General features: G+C 42.0%; 1 protein-coding gene across 2 annotated transcripts in view; it reads left to right on the top strand.

The window, feature by feature from the left end:
• Nucleotides 1–22,630, top strand: part of STXBP5 (syntaxin binding protein 5) — a 723,304-nt gene that overhangs the window by 394,822 nt on the left and 305,852 nt on the right. For both annotated transcript variants that reach the window (XM_073627823.1, XM_073627824.1), the window contains exon 9: nt 10,496–10,574. In XM_073627823.1, the coding sequence (XP_073483924.1) occupies nt 10,496–10,574 (79 nt within the window). The remainder of the gene's footprint in view (nt 1–10,495; nt 10,575–22,630) is intronic.

Genomic DNA, 22,630 nt, shown 5'->3' on the forward strand with positions numbered 1-22,630 from the left:
GCACCATGGAATCTCTCACCCAATGTTTACTATGCATTGTATAAAATGCTTTTTCAACAGGTTAAGTTGCCATGGCACTAAAATTCCTTACATGTAATGTTAAAGGTTTAAACTCTATTCAAAAGAGATGGCTGGCTTTGAAAGACTTTAAGGCCTCATGCACACGAGACGCTGGTAATTGCGCGTTCAGAGGCAGTTGGACACTTTTTTCAACTGCCCCTGAACTCATTCAATGTTATCCTATGTGTCCATGTACACAGTTTCGTTTTTTTTACGTTTTTAGGCAGTTGCGTTTTAACCTCGTTTTTCCAGAAGCAAAAAAATGGGTTCAGACGCAAAAGTTTTCCACGTTTCAGATGCCGGGGTTTAGCTGCGTTTGTGTTTTTAAAGGAACCCTATTTTTTGGACCAGAAAACACAGAAATATGATGGTAAACTGTAGCAGAGAATGAAGTTTTGCGACCCAAATTTGGGGCCCTGTATCTCGGGGAAAATCCGAGATACGGAATAACCCCGTATATCTGGGAAAGCAGGAGTGGCTATCTTAATCAATCATGCCCCTTGCATGTCAAATCTTATTACCTGGACCCCCCAGGGCAGATTTATTGTCTTGGATTGCTCACTCCTTACCCAATCTCTTACTCTTGTCAATATTTATGCCCCTAATTCTGGTCAGGTCCAGTTCCTTTCCACCATGTTTGACACCCTAGACAAATTCTTTCAATCCTTTATGGTCATTGGTGGGGACTTTAATGTGACTATGTCTCCCATCAAAGATAGACACGTATTATTCCCCTCCACAACAGCAACCAAACCTGACAGCCTTTCCAAATCCTTCCGTAATCAGAGCTAGCAATCTTTTAGATATCTGGAGGATCAAACATCCTGCACACAAACAATACACATTTTATTCACACCCCCACAAGCTTTTTTCCAGATTGGATCACTTCTTTATCTCTTCACCCCTCCTGACATCCACGGTCTCCTCTGAAATCAACCCCATAACCTGGTCAGACCACTCCTCTGTATCTCTTGACATTTCCCTCTCCTCTGCCTCCCTTAGAACCTGTCACTGGCGTCTCAATGAGGCCTTTCTGAGTACCTGGCCTGAGTACTTCCAACTTAACACAGACACTGTCTCAAAGCCCTCCACCCTTTGGGAAGCACACAAGGCTGTCTTCCGGGGACACAGCATTGCTACAGGTTCACGTTTAAGAAAGGATGCAGCATTTCAACACTCATCTATACTGTCTAAACTCCGCAGGGCTGAGAAATTCTTGCTGTCTTCCCCCATGGTGGCTGGGCTCCGAGCCATTGTTTCTTTGCGAAATCAACTTAGATCACTAAAAAAAGAGCAAGATCGATAAATACCTTTTTTTATGGTACAAACAAAAATTTTATGAATACTCAAACAAACCCCACAGAATACTGGTGAATAAGTTGAAACCTTGTCCCTTCCATTCCTCCCCAGATTTTCTCAGGCAAGCAGATGGGACACCTACCTATTGCCCCCTCACTATGTCCAAGATCTTTGGAGAATTTTACCGCCAATTATACAATTGTCTGTAAACAGACCCTAACTACAACTTTATGCAAGAGAGATTTGACTCATTTTTTGATTCTCTGCAACTACCCAAACTCTCCTCTGAATGCTGTTGTCACCCCCGAAGAATTAGCTACCAATTTTAAGCCCACACTTGATTTCACTATATGCCTCCCTAGTTAAAGGTACCACACCCCATCCACAATTCCTCCATGCCCATATTTCCGTGATTCCAAAACCTGGCAAGGATCCCTTCATCCCTGACAATTATAGGCCCATCGAATTGCTTAACTCCGACTACAAGATTTTTACAAAGATTCTAGCTAACCGACTATCCCTCTTAATTCCCAGACTCATACATAAAGACCAAGTAGGCTTTGTGACGGCCAGACACCATAGACCTATTGAATAATACAACCCGCCCAGCCCTGATACTGAGCCTTGACGCACAAAAAGCATTTGATCGGCTTAGCTGGCATTTTATGTTTGCTACACTTTCCAACAATGGTTTTGGAGGCCCCTTCATATCGGCACTGCTTGCTCTATACTCCCGACCTTCCTCCCAAGTTCAGTTATCCTCCTACTCATCACCATCCTTCTCCTTGAGTAACGGTACCAGGCAAGGGTGTCCGTTATCCCCTTTACTCTTCATTCTGTCTGGAACCCCTAGCTGCAGCCATATGTGCCCATCCTAACATCCGAGGGGTCTCTTTGCGCCAGAAGGTATATAAACTATCACTATTTGCTGACCCTGACCAGACCCCTAACATCCTTCCTGAACCTTATAGCTTTAAGAGAGTTTAGCTTTATTTCAGGATATAAAATTAATATAAGTAACTCCTACCACTGGTGTCCAAACTCCCTTAAATATCTGGGGATAAATCTAACCTCCTCTTATGCCCCGTACACACGATCGGACATTCCAACAACAAAATCCATGGATGTTGGCTCAAACTTGTCTTGCATACACACGGTCACACAAATCTTGTTGGAAAGCCGAATGTCAAGAACGCGGTGACTTATGACGAGCCGAGAAAAATGAAGTTCAGTAGCCAGTGTGGCTCTTCTGCTTGATCCCAAGCATGCGTGGAACTTTGCACATTGGAATTGTGTACACACAATCGGAATTTACGACAATGGATTTTGTTGGAAAATTTGAGATCCAGATCTCAAATTTTGTGTGACAAATTCCGATGGAAAATGTCCGATGGAGCCTACACACGGTCGGAATTTCTGACAACAAGCTCCCATCGAACGTTTTCTGTTGGAAAATCCGACTGTGTGTACGGGCATTACTCTACTCTTTACCAGGCTAACTACCCCCCACTCTTCTGTGACATTGACTGGCTCTGACATTGACATTGACTGACCCTTATCCCATCTCTCTCTTGGGTCGTATCAATGTCCTGAAGATGTCTATTTTACCAAGACTTCTCTACCTATTTGAAACCCTACTAATTCCCATCTCTATGTCCCAACTCAAAGCCACTCAGAGAACATTTCTCAACTTCATTTGGCATTATAAAGCTCACCAGATGGCTAACTTGGTAATGTTAGCTCCTAGAGTCAAGGGTGGGATGGGAGCCCCCGATCTCATTAAATACTATTTTCCCACCCATCTTAAACCAGCCATTACCTGGTCCTCTAAAATGGCATCCAGCATTTGGTCAGAAATTGAAATGAGTGTCACTAGACCGGTCCATCCCAGCTCTATGATTTGGGCAAACCTAGAGACCTCCATGAGCCAACTTAGGAGTCTATGCCTACACCCGATGTAGTTCACCCTCTCAATATGGAAAAAGTGCTCCCATCAGTTCTCCCTCTCCTCTCTGTGCCCACCCCTACTAAATGTGTTGTCTAACCCTGACATCCCTGACAGCCTTTCTTATTCTCGAATGCTCCCATGGACACAGGCCATTCAGCTTCAAAATCTAGTACACCCGCTCACCTATACACTCCTACCCTTTGATGAATTACAAAGGAAACATCAGATCCCTAAGCAATTATTTTACTCTTGCCTCCAGTTTAAACACTATTTTGCCTCTAAGTCCCCCACCTTAACCTTGGATAAGCCTACCTCATTTGAACTCTTATGTGCTCAAGTACCTTATGAGACCCATCTTTTCTCAGACATCTCTAAGTTTCTACATGACGCTACCTCACTTACAGACACATCACCCATACATGCTGAAATGATCCCAGACTGTTAAACGACCCATTCCTCTCCCTCAGTGGCAGAAGCTATGGAAGGCTTTTTCCAAATCATCCCGATGAGTGGAGCAGAGAGACCGCTTACAAAATATTGCTCTTTTGGCATAGAACCCCAGAAATCATACATAGGTATGATTCCAGGGCTCCCCGGGTGTGTTGGATATGTTGGGGTGACATTGGCTCTCATTTCCACATTTTTTGGGAGTGCCCCCTGATTCAACCATTTTAGCGCTCTATCCAGGCCCACCTACAAAACTTATTTGACACTGCCTTTTCCCTACCCTCCTAGAGGTACAACACCCCCTTGACCATATATGCTAACATTCTGTCTTCTTAACTCCATCAGCTGGTTCTCTTGAAGATTCCATGGTGCCCATATTACCCCCATCCCCCCTTCCTCCTCAGGTGGGACTCCTATAGGGTGCCTTGTTCCTTAGTTTAGGCACCCTGGGGACCTCGCTGACACCAGACCCAGTGAGCAAAATTTCTTTTTGTGTGAAGTATAAGTTCAGTGTTTGTGACGCCCACTCCCTGGGTCCTCCCTCCCCTGTTCCCCCTCCCAACCTATATGACCACAACGCTGTGATAATGTTTGTTGGTAGCATTGTAACCCTACCTATACAGTTTCAACATGTTATATGCTTTTTCTACGATTCTATTTGCTACGAACTCTCACTTGTCTTTTTACATTCCTGTATTTTCTTGTATGAAAATCTTAATAAATGTACAATTTTATAGAAAAATCAACTGTTTCCACCTGAATTCCGGGTTGGCCAGTGAATGGGGGAAGTACGGGTGCTGCAGAAGTGGTGGGTGCCCAATTAGGATTGGCGAATGCAGCAGGAAGGGCACTATGGGCTCGACAGGCCTGTTTTTTGTCTTCTTCATGGCAGCAGGACACTACTCGTGCTTGCCACCTCGCCAGCTTGAACTGCACTTATGGGACTCGCCACGTCACCAAGTGTTACTGGATGTATGACGAGGATGTACTAGGCCGCTGGTGTTTGCCAGTTCACCAGAAGGAATAGTGGCGCTAGTACTGGCTCTCTGCTCCATACGAGGGACCTGCAGTTCTTGCACCTCAACGACAGCAGAAGATCGGGGTCTGGTATGCCTGACCTTGGCAGGGACCACAACTCCGTCGTCAGAGCTATCTGTCAGGGTGCCACTGCTGTCTACAGGTTCGTATTCTGAGCCTGAATCTGACAGATGAGTGACTTCCTCTTCACTATATATCATGCTCAGAAACGTGTTGGCCTCTTCACTAGTGTACCTTCGATTTGACATTTTGGTCTCTAAATTTACTGGTACACTAATGAGACTCAGGTTGAAAAGCTCCTGACTGTTAGCGACTGATTCAAATGCTACCAAAAAAACTGTTAGCGATCGCAGGGATCAGGCCTGACTCTGCAAATGCTGCAGTTGTGTGCTGTGTTTTTGTAAGTGACAGTGATCGAGCGATACTGCACTTGGGTGGGCTTGGCTGGGCGAAGGAGCTAAACGCAGGTGCTAGCAGGTATCTGGGCTGACCCCGCTAACACTGCATTTTTGGGAACCCTAAACTGTTGGGGACGCTAATATAGATTTGATCAGATATTGATCCGTTAACACACTATACCACTAAGGGAGGTGTATCGTGCATGGGTGTTAGCGGTACTGGCACTGAGCTGACGCTGCCTGGGGCGAAGCAGACCCTATCTGACGCTAAAACCTAACTTTGATCAGGGGGTTAAACCTTTATTGGGTAAAATACGGCGGGTGCCCTGACGCTATAAAAAAAAAAATCTAGCTAAACTGTGTCACCCGTGACACTTATACTGTGATCACAGGTGACGGGGCAATCAAGGGGTTAAACCTTTATTTGGGGGGCTTAGACCTATCTGAGCCTAATACTAATTACCCTAACACTGATTTTTGTCACTAATGACACAAAAAAATCTGATTGCTGTACTGGGTGACACAGTGATAGGTGGTGAAGAAGTTAACGGGGGGGGGGGGTGATCGGGGGATGAATTTGTATGCCTACGTGACCTGGTGTCAGTTTAGTGTTGGTGCAACTCACTGTTTGATGCGCTCTCCTCTTGGTCTAGAATGAAAAGACCGACATGAGGAGAGATGACATCACTTCCCCTGTCAGTGTTTACAGTTACACAGACAGGGGAAGGATATCATTCGTCAGGAGTGATCACCAGGTCCAGGCCAGATTTCACTGGCGTGGGAATTCATCGGTTCCTGATCGAATCCGATTGTTGGCGGGGGGGGGGGGGAAGCCCGACGTAGCATAACGGCGATTCGCCTGCCTGTGCCATTCTGCTGCAGTACAACTGCGGCGGATGGTCGGCAAGCGGATAATTGAGATTTGGAACTTTTTACTGCTTCAAGCTTACTGATGTTTGCAACAAATCTTCTGTATGGGACTTTCTAGCGATTTTTTTTTTTTTTTTTTTCAAATTGTGATATCTATATAATCTTTGTGGCACTTAGTGTAAATTATCTGCATGGGACTTTTTGGCGATTTTTCAAAGCAAATTCGTATCAGGTTCCAAATTTGATATTTAACATTTGTGGCATTAGCGCAGTACATTTATTTTTAACTTTACTGTTGTCTTATTTTTTTAATTCAAAAATGTGTATTTTTTCCAAAAAAGTGCGCTTCTACGACCACTGTGCAAATATGGTGTCAAAGAAAGTATTGCAACAACCGCCATTTTATTCTCTAGGATGTTAGAAAAAAATATATATAGTGTTTGGGGGTTCTAAGTAATTTTCTAGCAAAAAAAATGTTTTTAACTTGTAAACACCAAATCTCAAAAAGAGGCTTGGTCCTTAATTGGTAAAGCAATCTACTGAGCTGGCCAGAACCACCTGAAATCAACAATTTACACCCTTAGAAAGCCTAAATTACAAAGAAAATCTGAAAACTGACCCCTAACATAGAACACCTCCATCCCTAAATATCAGAGAAAACGGACGTCGCCCCTGGGACTTTAAATGAGGTGTTTATGGTGATCAAAAGAGTAAACAAGTATAAAAGTACAAATGATTTATTGATAACAACAACATAATCCGATATAGGATATGAGCATGGGTGAATAAGTTCATAAAACAGCAACATTGAATAATGATCCTAAAACATAGCCATAATATAATAGTAATACATGTGATACAGGTATGCATGGTACATCTCTAACCCAACGCGTTTCGCGAGCCTAAAGGCGGTGGTTTTCGGGATCTTGTACGCGGCTAGGTTCCCAAAAAGTCTCACATGTGGTATCCCCGTACTCAGAAAAAGCAGCAGAATGTATTTTGGGGTGTAATTCCACATATACCCATGGCATGTGTGAGCAATATATAATTTCAGTGACAACTTTGTGTAAATGTATTTTTTTTGTCAATTCTCAATCACTTGTAACAAAAAATAAATATATTCAATTGGCTCAACGTGCCTCTCAAAAAATTGGGGTGTCTACTTTCCAAAAAGGGGTAATTTGGAGGGGTTTTGTACTGTCCTGCCATTTTAGCACCTCAAGAAATGAGATAGGCAGTTATAAACTAAAAGCTGCGTAAATTCCAGAAAATGTACCCTAGTTTGTAGACGCTATAACTTTTGCGCAAACCAATAAATATACACCTATTAAATTTTTTTTTACCCAAGACATGTATGGCTGAATACATTTTGGCCTAAATGTGTGACTAAAATTGAGATTATTGGAATTTTTTATAACAAAAATTAGAAAATATATTTTTTAAAATTGTTGGTCTTTTTTCGTTTTATCTCAAAAAAAAACCCCCAAAAACCCAGAGGTGATCAAATACCACCAAAAGTAAGCTCTATTTGTGGGGGGGAAAAAGTTGCAAATTTTGTTTGGGTACAGCATTGCATGACCGCGCAATTACCAGTTAAAGCAGTGCAGTGCCAAATTGCAAAAAGTGCTCTGGTCATGAAGGGGGTAAAACCTTCCAGGGCTTAAGTGATTAAGCTGTTTCAAGAAAATATCTGAATTTGGCTAGATAATTGGAAAGGCGGATGGTTCCAAAGCACCTCAAGCCCATCATAGACAGCCATATAGATGCTTTAACTTGAAATGTGCCTTTAACCCTTGATTTATCCCTAGGATTTGGCTTAAAAATGTGTGAGAAATGAACATGCAGTATAGTTCATGATTACAGAGCATCACGCTGTTCATATGTGGCACAGACCCTGTGTTATGTTCTGTAGGTACCAAATAGACGGGGTGCCAAGATTTTTCTGACAGGACTTGGTTATATCATATTACACAACCAGCATACTTATTTTTTCCTAATGTAATGCCTATGGAGTGGAGAAAACAACACGGTCTGTAAGTTATGCATATTTTACAGCATCAGCAGCACCTGATGGAAAGATGTGAAGTTTGTGTAAACTCACATTTACCATATATGCAGGTGTGTGGTGCTTAACCTACATCTCCTGTTATGCTGAAAAACATGAATACAGAGTATGAATATGTGACTACTTAAAGCGGACCTTCAGTCATTTTTTCATCTATTAAACTTTTGCACTTATTTTTAACTTTGGATTGTAAAACATTTTTCTTCTGCCAGTAAATACCTTAAACAGCCCACTTCCTGTTAATTGTCTGGTCATTAGCCTATGCTTATGACATCTTGCACAGCGCTCTCTCTCTCTCTCTCTCTCTCTCTCTCTCTCTCTCTCTCTCTCTCTCTCTCTCTCTCTCTCTCTCTCTCTCTCTCTCTCGAGAGAGAGAGAGAGAGAGAGAGAGAGAGAGAGAGAGAGAGAGAGAGAGAGAGAGAGAGAGAGAATGAGTCCTAAGAGGACAAATGAGAACGGCAGAGCTGGAGGTGTGTGTGTCTGTGTAAATCCAGGAAGTGAACAGGCAGCAGCTTCAGCTGCCCACAGTTGAAATGACTGCAGCCAGACTTAGTGGAGGGAGATTTCTGCAGCATATTTGTCAAGTACAGAATCATAGTATTGGATTCAAGTACATCCTTGCCGCACTGGTGAAATTCAGTGGCGGAATCACAGGTATTTGTGGGGTTTTGCAGGGAGGCAAGAAAACCTAAGTGCAGTTACATGTATTAAGTGTTGCAGCACACGTTTTTTTTTTTTCTTTTTTTCCCCCTAATGGGCGGCTGAAGTTATACTTAAATTGCTTATAAATATAGAAAATTGTTTAAGAAGGATTTTATGTGTTTGGGCTGAAGAGGGGTAGATCCTGGAAGTTTGTCTTGGAAAAAAGGTTTGTGCAAATCTATATCACAGACCTTACTGCAAAGCCAAACAATTACACAAAAATGTTACCACCTATAAAATAAATTTTAGGGATTTGTTTTGGTAATCTGAAATTTCAACTCACTTGTGATTATGCAGATTCTCCTTTTTGTGAACTGAAAATTGCAATTTAGACTTTGCAAAATGACACTTTTCTGTACGGATTCATTTGGCATATTGATGAGTAGCAATTTACAAAATGCATTAACTTGTCACTTTCAAAACTTTTGTATTCTTCACTTGCTAATGAACTCTGGAATAATGTTTATGCTGTCAGTCTGAGCTGTATAAAAGTCAAGAGTTACATTCTTACATCATTTGTTGAGGTTTTACTGGTAACATTTAAGTTAACCTGTAAAATATTGTGAAGTTTTTATAGAGTCACCCATATTGATCACAGTGGAGGTATGGTTGTTTTTTAGGTTGAATATATTTTTATTTTTGTCAGAAAAAAATCAGAACAATTTGGGATACAGGGAAAGGGGGAGATAAAAAGGGGTAATTTGGTTTTCATCATAGTACAAAATGATTTCACAAATACGAGTCCCAGATAAAAGACCCTATCGGTTAACCATCATACAATTGGAATGCAGTTGAAAGAAGGAAAAAAGGAAACATTAGGCAAAATACACATTTAAATCAATATGACTCCTGGGTATTCGTTCTAAATAAAGGAGACCAAAGAAATCAAAAGTGGGCATAAGAGAGGAAGGCTTCATGATGAAGTACACCCAATCTACTTGTAAGTCTGCTACATGTTTTTTTTTTTTTTTTTAAAGTCCCTCTTGCACCTTTTGATTAATTTCTTAGCTTCTAAGTTCTACGATTATTCATGATATGATTATTCAACTCTGCTTTAGAATTGCTTTGGAGATAAACGGTTCCATAATTGAAAAACCATGAATAAATCTTAGTACCTGGAATGGCTAATGCATTAATACAACATAACAGTAACCACTTCTGCTCTGGAGCATTTTTTTTTTTAAGTTTATTATTATTTTTTCTGAAAGCAGGGGCCCTGTAGAACAAATAGATAAAAGTTGCAATTATTTTTATTTGATTACATGGTTCTTTTGTACAATGTAGCTAAAATACTGATACGTGATTAAACAATGAAAGCTTTAAACAGATCTGTACACGCTGATGAAATGTATTGTATGATAAGCCATATTTGAAGGGTTAACACATCAGCGATGTAAAGCTCTGAACATGTTACCTTTTTTTTTTAAAACTACCAAATAGCAGGCAATGTAAGATTATATTTGTAATACACTATATGTGTACAAATATTAATATGATGTCAAAGACTGTTACATTTTAGATGTGAAATAGATGTGTTCAGCTGGAACGTTTGACATGCAATTACATCATCAGTGTTTGCCCTCCATCTCTTTAAAATTGTGATTATTGTATTGTTGAATGTATATATGTATTTTCTATTTTTACATTAGTGTCATGTTTCTGTCCTAGGTAAACAGATAAAAGATGGAAAGAAGCCAGAACCATGCAAGCCTATCCTGAAAGTGGAATATAAAACAACAAGATACGGGTGAGCAATATTTTATTTCATTTTCAACTATACATAATTATAAACGGTACAGTATAAGGTTCTGGGTAACCATCTGACCACATAGGTTTTGTTTGCATTACGTCTTCTATTGTTTTATTCTGGACACTTTTAAAGCCAACCTCAAGCTTCCCCCTCCCCTTTTTATATGTACCTATATCGTGTCCTTGGCCCAGCTGTATGACATCAAAGGTTATCATCTTCTGGCAGTGGGCAGGTCCTGAATGCTGCAGAGAGTGGCACCACATAATGACTTGGCACCAGACTCTACAGCATTTTCCTAAGTCCAAAGTGGCTTCATTACTCACCCCCAGGGGTGGGCCTTTGATACCCTGGAATCATAGGTAGTGGGTTAAATGACACTGAGCAGCATTCAACCTGGAAGACAACAGGAGTAGAATTGTGTTGAAATGGGAGGTTTTATTTTATTCTATACTAGACATTTTTTTTCTTTATTACTAACATTTTCCTTTAAATAAAGATCCCTCCAAATATGTACAAGTATCTAAAGCAGGGGTCCACTTAGTTTTTAAATTGTATTGTTAGAACTATGTGATTAATACTTGCAATACATATTGTTAATCTATAAAAATAATAATCTATAAAAATACAATTCTTAATGTCCTATGTCTTTTATATTTTCCCCACATTTGCCTGCCGACCAAACTGTTCGGCAACATTGACAGTTGTAGGTTGGGGCAACCCATAACACTGCCACCACAGAGTGAGATAATGTGAAATATATAAAAAAAAGTAATATGCAAGAGACTGGAACATATGAACCATCAGAGTTAATTGAGGTATGTGGGAAGATAAAGCTCACCTCTCTGTTCTTGTGAAGACAGTACAAGGCATTGCATCTGCCACTACGTGGGCTTGCATCATGATTGACAGGATTCAGTTATATGCCTTTCTTGAGTCACATGGGAGCTGTATGCAAAAGAGAATCTAATGCCAGAGTTGTGTGTGAATGGTGATTATACCATTTCGTAGTTGGTAATGGTCAGAATTGTCTAAGTGCATTCTTTAATTGCTAGGATTGATGAGACTTATGGATAAACATAGAAACACACCAGTGTTCAGAAAAAACTATATAAAAGAATATGTCCTAATGGGTGCCAGTGTCCATTCCTGCTCTCACCCCTGCAGTGTCTGTCTGACAACTTTGTGGAGAACTATATATATATTTATATATATCTCTATATATTTCCCATGGCAAATAGCGTGTCTCCTAAAGTGGTTCTAAAGGCTGAAGGTTTTTTGCCAAAATGCATTCCCTGCATTAAGGTAAAAAACGTGAGTGCAGATCCCCCTTTATTACCTGAGCCTGATCTCAATCCAACGATGTGCACAAGAGCTGTAGCTCTCTCTGCCTCCTCATACACTTAGAGACAGCAGCAGGAGCCATTTTCTCCTGCTGCTGTCAGTCACAGCCAGTGAGGAGGGAGCAAGGTCGAGCCACACTATCTCTATGAACACAGCCTGCTTGGAAGTGAGCCTGTAAGAGTGCCCCCATAGCAAGCAGCTTGCTATAGTGGTCACTCAGCAGAGAAAAAGCTCCAGGAGCACTTGCGGAGGACCCCAAGAGGAGGATTGGGGCTGCTCCATGCAAAACCGTTGCGCAGAGCAGGAAAGTTTAACATGTTTACTGAAAAAAAAAAGGGTTTGCAATCGCTTTAAAGCTGATTTCCAACTTTACTTTCAGTTTAAATAGTTTAGGCAAAGCTGGCCCAAATGAACGCTTTCCCTCACTACCATGAGCGTTCTCTGATTGTGCTGTATAAACTATATGGAGCTGAAGCTACATACAGTATTACAGCACTGTGTTCGGGGGCATGACAAGCCCTTTGTCTCACACCTGGAACAAAATGGCTAATGAGCAGCCATTTCTAGCCAACTTTGCATTCTATCAATGAGTACAAAGCTTTCTCTAATTAGCTTAGCTGAGTTGGAGATTGAGTCAAAAAGGCAGAATGATGATGTCACAAAGAATACAAAGCTACCTATGAATGACTGAGTACTGCTCTGACCAATGCGATTTTCTTCTGGCTGTGAGACAGGAAGGTCTTACATCGGGAACACAGTGCTGTATATACTGTATGTAGCCTCAGCTACATACAGTATATAAAGCACACTGTGGCCGCACATGAGGGAAATAGTTCACTGGGCCAGCTTAGCCCGAACAAACCATTTAAACTTAAATTCAAGCTGGAGATCAGCTTTAATTAACCCTTGTCACGCATAAATCCTATGGAATAGTATTTTAAAATTGTTATATATTTTTTATTTGATGTGTTAATTTTCTATCGAAACTATTCTCTTTAGCGTTTCTATTTTTTTTTTTTTAACTGATCAACGAAAATAGATTTTCTTGTCAGCCTAGGTTCACACACATGCAATCTCAAACATCTCATGCCTTTTGCCCCACACCGCAGTTGTATGGCTAACCACAGTTGTATGGCTAAACTCGCATTAGATTCGCAGGAAAAAAAAGTGCAGGGACTTTTTTCCTCTGCACTGAAATTGGATAGCATGGATGTTCTCACATATGTGATTTGATTTCTGTGCGAGTTCACAGTTCGCACTGTGGTCTGTGAATCGATCTGGGGGTGTCATTAACAATTCATTGACACCAGTTAACAGAGGGCAGTGTGAACTGCCTGTGGGAGAGATGCGGTGGGGGAACTGGCGCTGTAATAGCGCTGGTTCCCACATCGCACAAGTGTGAACCTAGGCTCAATGTGAAAATAGATCTGTTTGACCGAGTACTTTAACCACTTCAGCCCTGGAAGGATTTACCCCCTTCCTGACCAGAGCACTTTTTACAATTTGGCACTGCGTCGCTTTAACTGCTAATTGCGCGGTCATGCAATGCTGTACCCAAACAAAATTTGCGTCCTTTTCTTCCCACAAATAGAGCTTTCTTTTGATGGTATTTGATCACCTCTGTGGTTTTTATTCTTTGCGCTATAAACTGAAAAAGACCGAAAATTTTGAAATAAAATGATATTTTCTACTTTTTGTTATAAAAAAAAATCCAAGAAACTCAATTTTAGTCATACATTTAGGCCAAAATGTATTTGGCCACATGTCTTTGGTAAAAAAAAAAATGTCAATAAGCGTATATTGGTTTGCGCAAAAGTTATAGCGTCTACAAACTAGGGCACATTTTCTGGAATTTACACAGCTTTTAGTTTGACTGCCTATGTCATTTCTTGAGGTGCTAAAATGACAGGACAGTACAACCATCCCCCCCCCCCCCCCCCCCCCAATAACCCCATTTTGGAAAGTAGACACCCCAAGGAAATTGCTGAGAGGCATGTTGAGCCCATTGAATATTATTTTTTTTTGTCCCGAGTGATTGAATAATGACAAAAAAAAATTTACAAAAAGTTGTCACTAAATGATATACTGCTCACACAGGCCATGGGCATATGTGGAATTGCACCCCAAAATACATTTAGCTGCTTCTCCTGAGTATGGGGATACCACATGTGTGGGACTTTTTGAGAAAGTACGCCTAGCTGCGTACGGGGCCCTGAAAACCAATCACCGCGTTCAGGATTTCTAAGGGCATACATTTTTGATTCACTCCTCACTACCTATCACAGTTTCGAAGGCCATAAAATGCCAAGATGGCACAAAACCCCCCAAATGACCCCAATTTGGAAAGTAGACACCCCAAGCTATTTGCTGAGAGACATGGTGAGTATTTTGCAGCTCTCATTTGTTTTTGAAAATGAAGAAAGTCAAGAAAAAACATTTTTTTTCTTTTTTCAATTTTCAAAACTTTGTGACAAAAAGTGACAAAAGTCTGCAAAATACTCACTATACACAGTGCATTATATACGTAGTGCATTATACACACTATATTGCCCAAATGTTTGATGAAATAAAAAAGATGATCTTAGGCCGAGTACATGGATACCAAACATGACCTGCTTTAAAATTGTGCACGAACGTGCACTGGCGACAAACTAAATACATTTTTAAAAGCCTTTACAGGTTACCACTTTAGATTTACAGAGGAGGTCTACTGCTAAAATTACTGCCCTCGATCTGACGTTCGCGGTGATACCTCACATGCATGGTGCAATTGCTGTTTACATTTGACGCCAGACCGACGCTTGCGTTCGCCTTTACGCGAGAGCAGGGGGGGCCCGGGGTGCTTTTTTCTTTATTTTTTTTGCTTTTTTATCTTATTTTTAAACTGTTCCTTTCATTTTTTTTTAATCATTTTTATTATCTCAGGGAATGTAAAATGTAAATATCCCCCTATGATAGCAATAGGTAGTGACAGGTACTTTTTTTTGAAAAAAATATGATCTATTAAACCCTAGATCTCTCCTCTGCCCTCAAAGCATCTGACCACACCAAGATCAGTGTGATAAAATGCTTTCCCAATTTCCCAATGGCGCTGTTGACATCCGGCGAAATCTAAGTCATGAAATGCTCGTAGCTTCTGGTTTCTTAGGCCATAGAGATGTTTGGAGCCACTCTGGTCTCTGATCAGCTCTATGGTCAGCTGGCTGAATCACGGGCTGCATTCTCAGGTTCCCTGTTGGGACAGGAGAGCCAGAGAAAAACATGGAAGACGGTGGGGGGGGGCGCATTCCATCCCACTGCTTGTAAAAGCAGTCTAGAGGCTAATTAGCTGCTAGGATTGCTTTTACATGAAAGCTGACCGCTGGCTGAAAAGAATAATACCAAGATGATACCTAAACCTGCAGGCATCATTCTGGTATAACCACTCAAAGTCCAGCAACATATCAGTACGTTGCTGGTCCTTGTTGGGCATATATTGTAATCTTCTTTTTTTTTTTTTTTTTTTTTTTTTTTTTTTTTTTCATGCAGCCTGTGGGCTGAACGAAAAAAAGAGATTGATCGGTGGGTATGCCCACCATTAGAATACCTCCCTTCATCCACCCACTTCTAATGATGGGCATACATGCACCATTTATATATGCCGAAGCATGGGGGTTAGGAGCAAATCGCTCCTCCACCCCTGCTGCCCCCATGCTTCGGCATATATCACCTCCGCTGGAGTCACGGCTTTATATATCGTGGGAGCAAACGCTGTTGCTGTCAAGATAAATAAATCCGCACTGCAGCTGAATGCTACCTGAAGACAAAAAAATGGTTAACAATAAAACACAGTAAACAGTAAAGTATAAAAAATTGCATACCTGAAAAGCAAACATGATAAAACATAATAACAATAAAACATTGCAGAATAGAATACAGTAAAAAAGAGCAGAACAATAAAATGACAACTTTTTTTTTTTTTATATATCTTTTTTTTTTTTTTACACTTTTTTGTAACTAACTTTTATAACTGTAACCAGTTCCAGGTTCGGGTCTTTCAAAATGCGATGGCATCTTGGGAGACCCTGTGAAAGAGTGCCTAGTCTGTGCAATGCTGTACCCTGCGCTAATACTCAACTAGTGTATGGTAGCGTTCAAAACATTCACCAATGCAAAGACCAGGATTGTCAGGACAGGAGGGACAATAATAGCGGGTGTCACGCCTATATCCGCGCTTGCTGCAGACACGACATCTTTTTGGGGGGGTTCGTTGGGTAGGGGTACTCGGGAGGACATAAAGAAAATGCCTCTCATGCAGCCGACTGCATTTGGTTGGGGATGTGAATGGGGGAAGTACGGGTGCTGCAGAAGCGGTGGGCTCCCGATTAGGATTGGCGAATGCAGCAGGAAGGGCATTATGGGCACGACGGGCCTGTGTTTGTCTTCTTGGTGGCAGCAGGACACTACTTGTGCTTGCCATCTCACCAGCTTGAACTGCACTTATGGGACTCGCCACGTCACCAAGTGTTACTGCAGTGCTGGTTTGACTACGATCGGGGTGTACTAGGCCGCTGGTGCTTGCCAGTTCACCAAAACGCTACCAAAAAAACTGTTGGCGATCGCAGGGATCAGGCCTGACTCTGCGAACGCTGCAGTTATGTGTTTAGGGTTTTGTAAGTGACAGTGATCGATCGATACTGCACTTGGGTGGGCTGGGCCGGGCGGAGGGGCAAAACGCGGGTGCTAGCAGGTATCTGGGCTGATCCCGCTAACACTGCGTTTTTGGGAACCCTAAACTGCTGGGGATGCTAGTATAGATCTGATCGGATCAGATATTGATCCGTTCAGATACTATACCACTAAGGGAGGTGTACGGTACGTGCGTGTTAGCGGTGCTGGCACTAACCTGACGCTGCCTGGGGCGACGCAGACCTTATCTGACCCTAACATATCACCGCCGTGCGATCAGGGGGCTAAACCTTTATTGGGTAATAAACGGCGGGTGCCCTGACACTATAAAAAATTAACTAACCAGCGTCACCCGTAACAGTTATACGGTGATCACTGGTGAAAGGGTTAACTAGGGGGCAATCAAGGGGTTAAACCTTTGTTAGGTAGTATATGGGGGTCCCTGACGCTATAAAACGCTGACGGCGAACCTATATATTTACCTCCCTAACTAGCGTCACCTGTGACACTAATACAGTGATCAAAAAAACGATCGCTTAGTGACACTGACGACGGGGGGTGATCAAGGGGTTAAAACTTTGTTAGGTGGGGTTAGGGGGGTATCCTAGACCTAAAGGGGGCTAACACTAACTGCCCTACCACACTAACTGTCACAAACTGACACCAATGCAGTAATCAGAAAAAAAAAAAAACCTGCAATTGGTGTCACTGTGAACGGGGGGGGTGTAAAGTGTACCTGGTGTGTTTTACTGTGTGTGTAGTGTTTGTGCACTCACATCGATGTCTTCTCTCCTCAGCGCCAGAACACAAAATACCGAGCCGAGGAGCGATGACATCACTTCCTCTGCCGCTGTTTACTATACAGCAGCAGAAGAAGAATCTTATTGGCTGGGAGCGATCGCGAGGGGGTGGCCACGAATGGATGGCCTCCGCCTCACCTTTGATCGCTCCGGGACAGAAGCGACCACCTCGGGCACCAGGGGGGTCCGATCGGACCTCCCGCCTGCGGAAGGCAAGTAACGTACCCATATGTTACTTTGCCTGCCCGTGCCATTCTGCCACAGTATATCTGCGTGAGGCGGTCGGCAAGTGGTTAAGTTACAATTAAAACCAACTGATTGCATAAGTATATACGCCATTTGATACACTTGAAAAATGACTGGTGATTATTTCCAAGTTGCCCAATTTGTAAAAATGAAGAGCCCCCATGTGTGGTCAAGGCATTTGAAGTAGTTATAGTAATAAATACACTTGTAGGTGAAATATTTAGCTTCTCTTGGGTTGCTGTCTTGTTGTCTGTCATGAAGACAAACCACTCAATGAAAACTGTATACTCCAGTTTTAGTAAATCTCCCCTTATGAATTAATGGTCATTCAATCATGAACACTTTGAAGAGGGGGTGAATACTTCTCGTTAGAGGTCGACCGATATATCAGCCGGCCGATATTTGGCGTTTTTTAATCAATCGGCATCGGCCGATTGTGCTGATAAAAAAGGCAGATTATAACTTCAGCTCGACTTGCAAATGACTTCTGTAAGGGCCCTTTCACACTGGGGCCCCCCACTAGCGGCCGAGAAATGGTTAAAAACCACCGCAAAGCGCCTCTGCAGAGGCGCATGCCGGCGGTATAGCCGCGCCGTCCCATTCATTTCAATGGGCAGGAGCGGTGAAGGAGCGGTATACACTCCGCTCCTTCACCGCTCCGAAGATGTTGCTAGCAGGACTTTTTTTTTACTGTCCTGCCAGCGCATCGCTCCAGTGTGAAAGCCCTCGGGGCTTTCACACTGGAATGAAAGCAGCGGCACTTTCGGGTCGGTTTGCAGGCGCTATTATTAGCGCAATAGCGCCTGCAAACCGCCCCAGTGTGAAAGGGCCCTAATAGAAGTCAATGCAAGTTGCATAAAGTCTTCTGTGGAGCAACTTCTCTTCTCTCCAGGCTGCCTGCCAAGTCTAATAAGTGGAAACATTGTATCTTTATAGTTTCTTTTATCAATGAACTGAACTCAGTGTGGAGGAGTTCTCAGTTAAACCATTTAAAGACTAAATCTTTTCTGACATTTGTTGCTTACAAGTAAAAGTCCTGTATTTTATGCTAGAAAATCACTTAGAACCCCCAAAAATTATATACATTTTTTTTTAGCAGAGACCCTAGAGAATAAAATAGCGGTTGCTGTAATATTTTATGTCACACGGTATTTGCGCAGCGGTCTTTCAAACGCAAATTTTTTTGGAAAACATACACTAATGAATTAAAAAAAAAAAAGAACTAAAGCAGTAAAGTTAGCCCATTTTTTTTTTTTCGTACAAAAGTTTTGATTACATTAAATGTATAATTTAAATTTAATTTTTAATTTAAATTGTTTTAAATGTAAGAAATTTTCTGTATCACTTATTACTTAAGGCTGCTTTCACACTGAAGCAGGCGGGCGTTGACGGTAAAATGCTGCTAGTTTTAGTGGAGCTTTACCGTCATTTTAGCGGCGCTATTCGGCTGCTAGCGGGGTGCTTATAACCCAGCTAGCGCCCGAGGAAGGGGTTGAATGCGCCCGTGAAGCGCCGCTGCCAAATCGCTTTGCAGGCGCTTCGGCAGCAGTGTCCATTCATTTCAATGGGCAGGAATGGTGGAGGAGCGGTATACACCGCTCCAAAGATGCTGCCTGCAGGACTTTAACATCCTGCCAGCGCATCGCCTCAGTGTGAAAGCACTCGGGCTTTCACACTGAGACTGCAGGGGAGCCGTTTTACAGGCACCATTTTTAGCCCAAAAGTGCCTGAAAACCCCCCTATTGTGAAAGGGGTCTAACTGTTAGATTTTATGAGATGAAGGGAAAAAAAAATAAAAAAATCTGCATCATATATCGGCCATTGGCCGCCACAATTTCTAAATATCGGCATCGGCCAGAGAAAAACCCATATCGGTCGACCTCTACTTCTAGTAACTGAGAATCATTTGTCATATATTAAAGCCAAAATTATACATAATACTATTGGTTACTGTAAGTGACAGTGCACCTGAAGATGCCTGCCACGAGGATGCTTGTCCACTAAAGGTTGGGTTAATCACTCATTTGCGTTTGTGATTTTTCAGCATTCACAATGGTCTTTTTACAACAAAAGATAACTGTATCAAGAACCAAACACAAATCCTGCACTTTAATATACTGCACAGCACAAATCGGGCTTCATTTATGGGTGCCAGTGCTATATGCCTGTTAAAATATGTTAGTGTAGCATTCATATATTTATATTTCCTGAGAGCAGGAGGGCATTTATGAAGTAGACTGAAGGCATGGGGATGACATTACGCCAGGGACATGCGGTGAGGTCAGTGGTTGGTGAGGCACTGGCTAGTATCGGAGCCAGATACACACAAGTTACATACACTGCGATCGTTGGAGCGAGAGCAATAATTCTAGCACTAGACCTCCACTGTAACTTTAAAGCGTCGCCTATGGAGATATTTAAGTACTGAAGTTTGGCGCAATTCCACGAGTGTGCAATTTTAAAGCATGACATGTTGGGTATCTATTTACTTGGCGTAACATCATCTTTCACATTCTACAAAAAAATGAGGTTATCTTTGGTGGGGTTTCTTTTTTATATTCATGAAACTTTTTTTCCCCGAAAAAACACGTTTGAAAAATTGCTACGCAAATACCGTGTAACATAAAAAGTTGCAACAACCACCATTTTATTGCCTAGGGTGTCTATAACAATATATATAATGTTTGGGAATTTCTTAGTAAGTTTCGAGCAAAAAAATGATTATTACATGTAGGAGAGAAGTGTCAGAATTGGCCTGGGTGGCAAGGGGTTAATTACCATAAGTAATATACAAATAATTATATATTGTTTTTAAGGTAATTTACTATAGTTTCAAAAGCTGTACTCAAGCAGGTGGCTTAACGGACAAATTACTGAAGTTTAAAGTTTAAACTTAAAACCAGTCATTTCACAGTAAATGGATACATAATAAATTATTATGTTATAACATATAGCATAATAATATATGATTTAGCTTGATTATAACAATACATTTTTAACAGCAGCAGATTCTCTTTCTCCCTCTTAACTGTGTGAGAAAAACATGGGATTAATGGTAAATCTTATACCCATAAACACATGTATTTCCTTGTAGTTAAGAGGGCTGGGCTGGAAGGGAGCATTTGTCTTTTAAACACATGCCCCTTCTATTGACACTGCAATGAGAGGCATGCCTCCACTCAGGGCTGAAGCTAGGGGGAGCGCCTGCCCCAGGTGACGTATCTAGGGGGGGGGGGGCGCCGCCAGGGGTGCCACCCCCACCCGCACTAGGAACTGCTGCCCGATTATGTGTAACGGACAGGCAGTGCCCACTGCATACTTTGCCTAATACCATAGGATCAAATCGGAGGGCGACTGGTACAGGTGCACTAGCGCTGAATCACTCTGCTATATAATATACAGTATTCACAATCGCCGTTTTCGGCGATTTGAATACTTTGAAGTGCAAAGGAGGGATTGGAGGTCTTTTAGACCCCCGATCCCTCCATAAAGAGTACTTGTCACCACCTATTACTGTCACGAGATGTTTACATTCCTTGTGACAGCTATAAAAGTGATCAAATTAATTTTTTTTTTTTTTAAACACAATTTAATTATATAAAAATAAATAAAATCAATAAGGAAAAAAAACTTTACTGTTTCGTTTTTTTTTTAAATTGATGAAAGTGTCCCTTTTCCCAAAAAGTTGTGTTTAAAACTCCGCTGCAAAAATACCGTGTGACATAAAATATTGCAAGTATCGCCATTTTATTCTCTTAAGGCAGTGATGGCGAACCTTGGCACCCCAGATGTTCTGGAACTACATTTCCCGTGATGCTCAACTACACTGCAGAGTGCGTGAGCATCATGGGAAGTGTAGTTCCAAAACATCTGGGGTGCCAAGGTTCGCCATCACTGCTCTAGGGTCTCTGTTAAAAAAAAATATATATATAATGTTTGGGGGTTCTAAGTAATTTTCTAGCAAAAAATATGGATTTTAACTTGTAAACACCAAATGTCAGAAATAGGCTTAGGCGTGAAAGGGTTAATTACCCGACATCTCCTCTTTCCTGCTATCTGGCCAACATGACAATTAGGCCTCATTTACATGGATTGTATGCGTCCATGCCCAGTGTGATGGCTGTGTACCGCGTGGGGATGCATGGTGTCCTGTGTATCCCTGTACAGGCAGTCTAGGCAAAGTCAATTGGAATGCAGCAGCTGCATGGACATAGTCGAATGTCAAAATTTGACATGCAGACAGGAAGGGATGCATGTATCAAAACGCATAGTGTCTGCATTTGGATCTGTGCACCCACTTCTATAGGTGAAGCTCTCTGGTAGATGCAGATGCAACAAAAAGTGGCACAGCCTACAGGACCTGTCTCAGTGCCTGTCTAAATGAGCCCTTAGGGGAAGTTATCAAACTAGAGCAGTCAGAATTTGGAGAAGCTGTGCATGGCAACCAATAAGCTCATAGCTTTCATTTTTAAAGTTTTACATTTCTTACCCCTGACTACTGCATTCTAAGTACAGCACATTCTTTGTTAAAGTGATTGTAAAGGCACAAGATTTTATGCATTCTATGCATGAAGGTTAAAAACCTGTGTGCAGCAGCCCCCCCAGCCCCACTTAATACTTATCTGAGCCCCCTCTTGATCCAGCAATGTCCATGAGAGCCTTGACTGTCCAGGGACTCGCACTCCTGATTGGTATTTGGCAGCAGCAGGAGCCATTGGCTCCCACTGCTGTCAGTCACAGCCAGAGAGCCAATCAGAAGACGGAGGTAGTGGAGTTGAGCCGTGGCTCCATGTGTGAATGGACACAGAGCCGCAGCTCGGGAGCGCTCCTGCTTGGGTGCCCCATAGCAAGCTGCTTGCTGTGGGGGCACCCAGAAAGGGGGAGGGGCCAGGGGTGCTGGCCAGGGTCATGAGAGGAGGATCCAAGCTGCTCTGTGCAAAACCACTGCAACAGTGCAGGTAAGTATAACATGTTTAATTTTTAGAAAAAAAAAGGCTT

Source organism: Aquarana catesbeiana, linkage group LG04 (genome assembly GCF_042186555.1).
Source record: "Aquarana catesbeiana isolate 2022-GZ linkage group LG04, ASM4218655v1, whole genome shotgun sequence".
NCBI lineage: Eukaryota > Metazoa > Chordata > Amphibia > Anura > Ranidae > Aquarana > Aquarana catesbeiana.